Source organism: Apodemus sylvaticus, chromosome 1 (assembly GCF_947179515.1).
Source record: "Apodemus sylvaticus chromosome 1, mApoSyl1.1, whole genome shotgun sequence".
Classification (NCBI taxonomy): domain Eukaryota; kingdom Metazoa; phylum Chordata; class Mammalia; order Rodentia; family Muridae; genus Apodemus; species Apodemus sylvaticus.
The window spans coordinates 182177519-182187088 of NC_067472.1; the positions used below are offsets into that span (position 1 = coordinate 182177519).

The following is a 9570-nucleotide window of genomic DNA, read 5'->3' on the forward strand; positions in this document are numbered from 1 at the left end:
CAGGCAGATCTAAATCTGAGGCTGTACTGGTGGACAGAGTGAGTTCTAGGACACCCATAGATACATAGATGAGTTTCCAGGGCTTCACAGAGAACCCCTGTGTGGATGGCTACTCTCGATTATCAGCTTGACTATATATGGAATATATAATCAAGAAACGTAGGGCACACCTGTGATCCACAGTTGAGGCAAAAAGACAACATGCCTTTAATCTGGACCTTCAAGCTGGAAGACATAGGCTTTTGATCCAGATCTTGAGGAGGAATGACTCAAGGTTTGTTTTTTTTTTTTATCCCAGTCTTGAAGCACACCTTTAATCTGGGCTTTAACTTCTACAGGAGGCCTATATAAGGGCAAGGGAAGAAGGGGCAGGTACTGGCTTTACCAGCATTTCCATTGGAGCCTACTTCTTTCAGAGTCCATCTAAAGCAGAAGACCAGCTGAAACACCTGCCCTCCAGCAACAGAGCAATTCACCACATGCTTCCCATTATGATGATAATGGACGAAATAAGCAACTGTAAGCCAGCCCTTAATTAAATGTTATCCTTTATAAGAATTGCTGTAGGGCTGGAGAGATGGCTCAGTAGATAAGAGTGCCAACTGTTCCTCCAGCAGTCCAGAGTTCAATTCCCAACAATCACTTGGTGGCTCACAACCTTCTGTAATGGGATTTGATGACCTCTTCTGATGGGTTAGAAGAGAGCAATGGTGTACTTATATACATAAAGTAAATAAATAAATAAATCTTAAAAAAGAAAAAAAAAAGAGGGTCTAGAGATGGGTCAGTGGTTAAGAGAGCTGACTGCTTTTCCAGAGGTCTTGAGTTCAATTCCCATCAACAATATGGTGGCTCAAAACCATACATAAGAGGATATGGTGCCCTCTTCTGGTGTGTCTGAAGACAACGAAAGTGTACTCATATAAATAAAATAAATAGTTGTTTAAAAAAAGAGTTGCTGTGGTCACGTCTCTTCACAGCAATAAAACACAAACTAAGATACCCTATCTTGAAAAACCAAATGAATAAACATAAATAACTTACGAATTAAGGCACAGGGGTAAACGTTTGCTATCCTAACACTTCGAAATCTGTGATCAAAAGTTCCAAGACAGTCTGAACTATATAGCGAAGTCCTGTCTCAAAACCGAGATTATCTGGGACATTTTTTCGTTCCCACTCTGCAGACAGTCTCACGCTTTTTCCTCTGGGAAGGACAGGCAAGTGACAATAACCCATAATTGAACGTCAGGTGCCTTTTAAGAGCAAAGTAAAATCCCAGATTAGCCCAAGAACAATAATAAGCCGGAATTTAGCTCAATAGGAGGTCCGGCCTCTTTAGAAATGGGCGTGACCAGAGCGGCTTCTGGGCACGCCTCCCGAGGCCACTCTAGGCGCTCGGAGGACTCCGTTCGGCTCCTCCTCGCGCAGCTTCCGGCCAGTCGGAATTCCGCTTCCCGTCTGACATTGGCGTCTTTGCTAAGGGTCACATTGAAGTAACGCTGCTCCGGGATAGTCTTTAGGTGAGTGTGAAGGGTCGGGATCCTGGGGGAACCTTGTTCGTGGCAGAGAAGTGCCCCGGGGCTTTCCTGATGCCAGGCAGAAACTTCCGGCTGCCCCGGTTGCCGGGTCCGGAACTAACAATATAGCCGCCTTTCTTCATGCTGCTAGGTCACTATCTAAGCAGTCCCTATTGCTCCATCCTCCAGCCCTTCGAGCTAGATCCTGCCATTATCCCCTTTAACAGCGTTGGAGCTGGAGTGTGAAGCGCCTTAGCGCGGCTATCAGGCAATTAGGATTTGGACCCAGTAAATTGGACTGTGGAGCTTTTAGTCGCGGGCTCGCAGGCGTGGCCATTCGCGTTCCAAGGCCGAAGCCTGTTGCCTTGACTCGTTTCTTCCCCCTCAGCATCATCTTTGATCAACTCTCAAAACTCGAGATATTGTCCACAATTACGACACTGAGTCTTTTAAATCCCCCATGCCCACCCTGCCTCCCCAATGAACCTGTAGTACCTGAGAACCCCACTTCTTTGGACCACTTCAGATGACACTGGCCTGCACACCTCTAGGGTGTCAAGTCCTCCAGATGCTCTAGAATAGAGACAGTTTCTCTCAGATTTGGCGATGTTGACTGTGTCATCTCTTCAGACATATCAAAGCCGGAGAGTTATTAATAAAATTCAAGGAGCTAAAGTATTTGAATGATTAAGGGGGGTTAATCGAATTGCAGTATTTTCTTCCATTGGGAATGGAGGCAGCAACTTCAATAGATTTGGCAGCATGGGTCGTTGTCAGCAGTCAAAAATCCCAGATACCTGACATGCTAGTTGCAAGAGTCACAAATCTTCATTCGTGGTTACCTCCAATTGTACTTGATAAGTCCTTTGAGTTTTTTTTTGGGGGGGGGGGTCATCTTAGGCAATTCTGCAATGCATTTAGGCATATTCTGAGGGAAGTTTGAGTTCATTGGACCCCTGATGAGTGTGTGACGGCAGGAAACTTTCTGGTGACACCAGAAAATCCTTGTAGTGTTTTTTGCTGGTGATGGGTGAAGCATTATCACTGGATGCTGTGTGACCTTGGAAAGTCATTTAGACACCCTGTCCCTTGTGTAGACAACAGAGGTAGTAATACCTTTTAGAATGGCCGTGAGGTAGTTATGTATAGAGTACATTCTGTATGTGCCATGCACACAGTGAACGTTAATTGGAATTTAAGGATGAAGATTGGTTCTGCCTGGGAGGCCTCCATCCAACCCTATTGTGGCTTCTGTACTGGGATATATGGCTTCCCCTGCTCTTCATCTTCCCGTGTTTGCTGGGAAGGAAGGGATGATAGCTTATTCACATTCGACCTGTTCTGCTCTGGCTTCTTCCCCTGGGCCTCGTGGGTCTGGCGTCTCCATGCCCAGGCACCTCCACAGTGGTTGCCAACATTTCCACTCTGTTTGCATCCAGGAGTCAGGATGGCTGAAGACATCAAAACTAAAATCAAGAATTACAAAACCGCCCCTTTTGACAGCCGCTTCCCAAACCAGAACCAGACTAAGAACTGCTGGCAGAACTACCTGGGTAAGCAAAGGCCTCACCTAGGTCTCCCATACACCTCCAACCTTGTAAGGGAAGTTGGGGAACAGGGACCTACCTACGCATTCCAGCCAGGTTTCCTTCACTCCAGACATACCAGCTGGAGGGCCCAGATCCCTCAAACTACCTGTCAAGGTCATAAACTTTGGTCTCAACAATAATTTTTTTTTTGAAAAATAATTATATATGCAATTTGTGTGTGTGTGTGTGTGTGTGTGTGTGCCACATACACACACAACACACAAGTAAATACAACATGTAAACAATTGATTTAGAAGTATCTCCAGCAGTCATAATCCATGGATAAAAATGGGTATTGCCTTCCCTAGCCCTGTCTGGATTTCCATAATTCCAATATATGCCCCTCATACTCTGCTGTCCTAGCTCCAGAATGTTCTATATAACTGCCCAGGTCAGGTGTATGCACCTCTTTATGGTGTACTTGTATGTTTGCATTCCCTCTGCATGTACAACTAATCATAAAGCAAAATGTATTTGTGGATTTCCCTCAAAAATCAGGGTTGATTCTGAACCTGTTTTCTTCACAGACTTCCACCGCTGTGAGAAGGCAATGACTGCCAAGGGGGGCGATGTCTCCGTGTGTGAGTGGTACCGGCGCGTGTACAAGTCCCTCTGCCCCGTGTCATGGGTATGTGCCTCCCAGTGGGACTCTGGGGTGTCCAGGTGGGGACCTGGCAGACACGAGTACAGTAACTAGTGAGAGCTCATCTCCAGCCAGGGTAGAACCCGCCATGAGTGTCGCTGATGAGGGCTCAGCTGGGGCCCTCAGCCCAGGACACACACATACATACACACACACACACACACACACACACATAGACACACACACACTCACACACACACACTCACACACACACACACTGCCAGATCTGCCTTGCCCATGCACTGAAGAAACGCACGCTTGGCCCCGGGCAGTGGTGGCCCACGGCTTTAAACCTCAGCACTCTTGGGAGGCAGATGCAGCCAGATCTCTCTGAGTTCAGGGCCAACCTGGTCTACAGGGCTAGTTCCAGGACAGCCAAGGTTACAGAAAGAAACCGTATCTCAAACAAACAAACAAAGGAGACCTGACTTTCTGTCCTGGCTCCTCACACTGTGAGCCTACGAGCATGCGTAAATTGCACATGAATTGGGAGAATAGAAGCTGAGGTTAAGACCATTTCTGTTCTTAATGACCCAAGTCTGCTTCCCAGCACCCACATCTGATAATGATTGCCCATAACGCTAGAGCACCCCATGTTTTCTTGTAAATTCCAGGGACACTGCACTCATGTGCACATACCCATACACAGATACACATGCATAAATAATTAAAAATAAAATCAATCTTTCTTTCCTTCCTTCCTTCCTTCCTTCCTTCCTTCCTTCCTTCCTTCCATCCTTCCATCCTTCCATCCTTCCATCCTTCCATCCTTCCATCCTTCCATCCTTCCTTCCTTCCTTCCTTCCTTGTTTTTCGATACTATATGGTTTCTCTGTTTAGCCCTGGCTGTCCTGGAACTCACTCTGTAGACCAGGCTGGCCTCGAACTCAGAAATCCACCTGCCTCTGCCTCCCAAAGGTTGGGATTAAAGGCGTGCGCCACCACCGCCCGGCCTGTTTTAAGGTTCTTAACTTTCAGTTACAAGTGTATGTGTGTTGGGGTGAATGCAGGCACCTGAGGGGCCGAGGGGCCAGGCCAGGAGCTGGAGTTATGGGCATTTAGGAGCAGTTTGACATGGGTGCTGGGGAATGGACTCCAGTCCTCCGCAAGACACAAGAGCCCCGAGTGTTCTCAAGTGCTGAGCCCTCTCCCCAGACCTGTGATGTGTGGTTAAGATATTTTTAATCTTAGTGTACATGTTTGTGCGGGCAAAGGTCTGTGCCTAGTCTCAGCATTCCAATCTGTTTGTCTGGTCATCTTTTGTTTTCCCTAATAGAAAACATTTAGTTTTCTTAAAAAACAAACAAATAAATTAGTTTTTGGGTCTTTTGTTTTTTTTGTTTTGTTTTGGTAGAATTTTTAAAGTAGCTGGATATAGGTCTTCTTCCTCTTTTTCCTCTTCCACATCTTCCTCCACTTCTGCTGCTCCTGCTGCAGCTTTTGTGTGTATGTGTGAGAGTGTGTGTGTGTGAGAGAGAGAGTGTGTATGTGTGCTTTACACAGATACAGTCTACGCTCTCTAATTTCCTTTTTTTTAAATTTTTTTTTATTTATTTATTTTTTAGCAAGGTCTAGCAATGGCTCAACCTTGCACTAAACTTAGCAGGTAGCCCAGGCTGGCCCTGAATTCACCATAGTCTCCCAGCCCCCACCTCCTGAGCTCACACATCTGGATGCAGTTTTTGTTTTTGTTTTTTCTTTGCTTGGTTATTGGGTAGTCTTTATCATCGAAGAATTAAAAAAAACAAAAAACAAAAACACAGCTGAGCATGGCGAGCACAGTTAACCCCAGCACCTGGGGGCAAAGGCGGGTGGGCGGGCGAGTCGGCGGGTCTCTGAGTTCCAAGAGAACCTGGTCTGCAGAGTGGGTTCCAGGACAGCCAGGGCTACACAGAGAAACCCAAACAAACAACAGCCAAACAAACCCTCTCTGCCCTTTAGCCCGACTTGGTCTTTGTGGGAATAAATACATGGCAAGCAATGTCTGTCCCTCTGTTTCCATGATTTCTTCCCCATTTGGGTTTGGTTTTGGTTTTGGTTGTTTGTTAAGTGGGACTACTTAGGTAAAGGGTAATTTCCCAGAGGTCAGAAGGTCATTGTGCCTTGTCCTAGGTTTTGTGGAGGTTAGCGTCTTGAGACAGAGCCTCATGTATTCCTGACTGGTATTAAGCTGGCCAGATAGCTGGGGCTAACCGCGAGCCTCTGATCTTATGTCTCTACTTCCTAAGTCCTGGGATTGTAAGAGTGCTGCCATGCCTATGGCTTCTCTGTGGATGCTTTGGATCGGAGGTTTTAGGTTAGTTTGTGTTTTTTGTGGGTTTGTCTTTTTGTTTTGTTTTGTTTTTTAGATTTTTAAAAACTCATTTTTGGGTATGAATGTGTTGTCTGCATTATGTACATGTGCCAGCTGTGTGCCTGGTGCCTGAAAAGGTCAAAAGAATGCATCGGATCCCATGGGAATGAGTTGCCACTGTTTAGGGGCCACCATTTTGGTGCTGGAATCAAACCTGGGTCCTCTGCGAAAATAGCAAGTGGAACTCACTCTGTAGACCAGGCTGGCCGCGAGTTCAGAAATCCACCTGCCTTTGCCTCCCAAGTGCTGGAATTAAATGCGTGCACCACCACTGCCCAGCTTTTTTGGGGTGGTGGTGGTGGGGTGGTAGTAGTGGTTGTTGTTTTGACAGCAAGTGTTCTTAACTATTGAGCCATCTTTCCAGCATCCTTGATACGCCTTATATGCTCATTTAAATAACAAATTTTTTGAAAGATTTATTTATCCTTATTTTTATGTGTTTGGTGTTTGGCCAGTTCATGTCTGTGGACAATGTGCATGCAGTGCCCTCACAGACCAGAAGAGGGCAGGAGATCCCTGGGACTGGAGTTAGAGACTGTTACCAGCGGCCATGACCGTGCTGGGAACTGACTGAGCAACTACAGCCCGTGCTCTTAACGCTGAGCCCTCTCTCCAGCCCTAAATTAAAAAAATAAAAATGCATAAATAAAAACTTATGCTGGGGGTAGTGACACAGACCTTGCCAGCACTTACTTAGGAGGGAGACACAGTTTGTTTGAGGCTAGCCTGGTCTACAAAGTGAGTTCCAGGACAGCCAGGGCTAGGTAGAGAGATCATGTCTTAATGACACCCTTGCCAACTCTACCCACCCACCCCCTCAAAAAAGCCTTGATGGTAAAGCCAGTGCCTGAGAAGTTAGGAGAGAACTGTGGCCAGGAGTCAGTGTGTGAGATGCAGGCGAGGCGAGCCATGGGAAGGCGCGTCCTGTGCCCGTCCCCGCTGCACCTGAACACAAGTGCTATTGTCCCGTAGCGTGCTGCAGACGTGACAGAGCTTGATGCGGCATGTGGTCGGCCGGCAGGTTTTCTGACAGGGTGGTGCTGGTGTGTAAGCTGCTCCGGTCCCCTGTGGTAAGGGTGCAGGCTCCATTGTGCTCTTCTCTGCCGAGCCAACCTCTCACTGATGATGTGAGAGCACAAGAGATGAACGTGCTTGCCGCCGCGCCTGACCACCCGGATTGGATCCCTCGCTGGGACACGCGGTCGCTGGAGAGAACAGCTCCTTCAGCTGTCCTGTCTGTCTCTGACTCCTCTCTGTCTCTCCTCTCTTTCACACACAAACACACACATTCACAAATGTAATAAAAACAGCGATCCCTTGTAACTAGGTAGGCCCACCAATGGTATTAGTTCCTGGGAATGTTAACGGTTTGGTGTGGGTCTTCCCGTCAGCACCTGTGGTGAACACTGAGATGGACCCCTCTGTGTGTGGCGCTGGCTGCTTATTCAGTCGTGCTAGGTCATAGGCCAGCCTTGTGTCCTATAAAGGCCTGCTGTCTTAGATAGGTGCGCCTTGCTGTGGTGACGCACCCTGACCAAAGCAACTTGTCAGGACAGGAGCTCCAGCAGGGCAGAGACCCATGCAGGGTGCTGCTTGCTGCCTCTTTCCTTGGGCTTGTTGAGCCTGCGTTCTTATAGAACCCAGGATGACCAGGCCAGGGGTGGCCTCACTCACAGTGCGCTGAGCCCTCTCCATCAGTCACTAATTAAGAGAATGCTTTATAGCCAGACCTTATGGAGACATTTTCTTTTTGCTGTTTGTTTGTTCATTTCTTTTTCGAGGCAAGGTTTCTCTGTGTAACTTTGGCTGGTCCAGACCAGACTGGCCTAGAACTCAGAGATCCTCCTGCCTTCTCCTGAGTGCTGGGATCAAAGGCATACACTATACCCGAGATGGACGCAGTTTCATCATTAAGGTTCCTCCCCTCAGATGACTTTAACTTGTATCAAACTGACATGAAACTATCCAGCACACCTGGGTTGGTTTATCTGTTCTGACAGGTAACATACAGTGTTAATTATGCTTTTCAAAACAGGGTTTGTCTGTTTGACCTGTAGACCAGGTAGGCCTTGAACTCACAGAAGTTCACCTGCCTCTGCCTGCTAAGTGCTGGGATTAAACACGGACACTACCATTGCCCAACAAATAAGTAAATCTTTAAAAATCCTGTCATGGCCAGGCAGTGGTGGTCAGCATTCAGGAGGCAGAGGGAGCTCTGAGTTCAAGGGCGGCCTGGTCTACAGAGCAAGATCCAGGACAACCAGGGCTAAGAGAAAAACCCTACCTTGAAAAACCAACACACACACACACACACACACACACACTGTTGTATTATGTGTGGGTAGCTGGGGTGTGTGCATGTGAATGCAGATACCAAGGAGACCTGAAGGGTGTGTCAGATCACTTGGCCCCAGGTCACATGCAGCCCCGAGTTCCCTGGTGTGAGTGCTGCGAGCCAAACCAGGGTCTCTGCAAGAACAGGTAGTTACTGGCGACCCTGGGGTCTCCTGGCTATTCTTCCACGGACTGTCAGGTCGTAGAGGGTAGTGGTTTTGCCCTTTTGGGTCGCTTGATTCTCTGGGACAGTGGTGGTCACAGGAGGCACCCTGGTCCTCTGTTGGTCACATTCACTGGTGGGCCAAAGTGGGAAAAGGAGTCCACCCCGTGGTGTTGGCGCAGGGGAGTTACTCCAGTTGTCTTTTACAGGTCTCAGCCTGGGACGACCGCATAGCAGAAGGCACATTTCCTGGGAAGATCTGACCTGGCTCCGCCACCTCTCCTCTGTTCTTTGTCTTTATCCCCGGATAGAAAAGGGGGACCTCGGTATATGATGGTCCTTACCCTGGGACCCTGAATCATGATGCAACTACTAATAAAAATTCACTGGAAAAGTTTCACACTGTGTGTATAGAACAGCTGGATAAGAAGTCAGGGTACCCTGGTCCAGAGGGGCCTCGGGGAAGGGTAGATTTCTTTTTAAAGACTGATTTATTATTATATATGTTGGTGTGCACATGCGTGAGTGTGCTGAAGGGACCAGGAGAGGGTTGGGCTTGAGTTCAGGGAACCAAACCCTGTCCTCTGCAAGGACAGCAAGCATTTGCCTGCATGTGTGCATGTGTACTGTGTGCATGTGTGCATGTGTACAGTGTGCATGTGTGCATGTGTACAGTGTGCATGCATATAGACCTCCCAACAGGGTGTAACTTCAGCCCCAAGGTATCCGATGCCCTCTTCTGGCCGCAGCAGACACTGCATGCACGCTGAATTGAACCTGGTCCTCTGGAGGAACAGCCTGGACTCAGAACCACTGAGCTGCCTTTCCAGTCTCTTTTTTCTTTTTTACTTTGATATTTTATTTTGTGAACTTTGACCATCTGTATAGCAGTAGGTGGTGTGGATGGTCACACAAAATAGCTTTTCTCTGCTGTGCTAAAATGAACAATGTTTCCCCTTATAGCACAC

At 47.7% G+C, this 9570-nt stretch overlaps 1 protein-coding gene across 1 annotated transcript; it reads left to right on the plus strand.

Annotated features, from left to right (window-relative positions):
* The first annotated feature begins 1406 nt into the window (after positions 1–1406).
* LOC127671506 (cytochrome c oxidase subunit 6B1) lies at positions 1407–9002 on the plus strand. Its single transcript, XM_052166293.1, has 4 exons — positions 1407–1523; positions 2960–3073; positions 3637–3737; positions 8812–9002. Exons 2-4 carry the CDS (start codon positions 2968–2970, stop codon positions 8863–8865), a joined length of 261 nt encoding a protein of 86 aa, XP_052022253.1. The 5' UTR covers positions 1407–1523; positions 2960–2967; the 3' UTR covers positions 8866–9002.
* The last annotated feature ends 568 nt before the right edge of the window (positions 9003–9570 follow it).

Bases quoted from the DNA above. Each gene is read 5' to 3' on its own strand.
- LOC127671506 (XM_052166293.1), top strand. From the start codon at position 2,968: ATGGCTGAAGACATCAAAACTAAAATCAAGAATTACAAAACCGCCCCT. The intron at 3,074-3,636 runs GTAAGCAAAGGC...TTTTCTTCACAG, and splicing joins CTGCTGGCAGAACTACCTGG to ACTTCCACCGCTGTGAGAAG. The intron at 3,738-8,811 runs GTATGTGCCTCC...TGTCTTTTACAG, and splicing joins CCCTCTGCCCCGTGTCATGG to GTCTCAGCCTGGGACGACCG.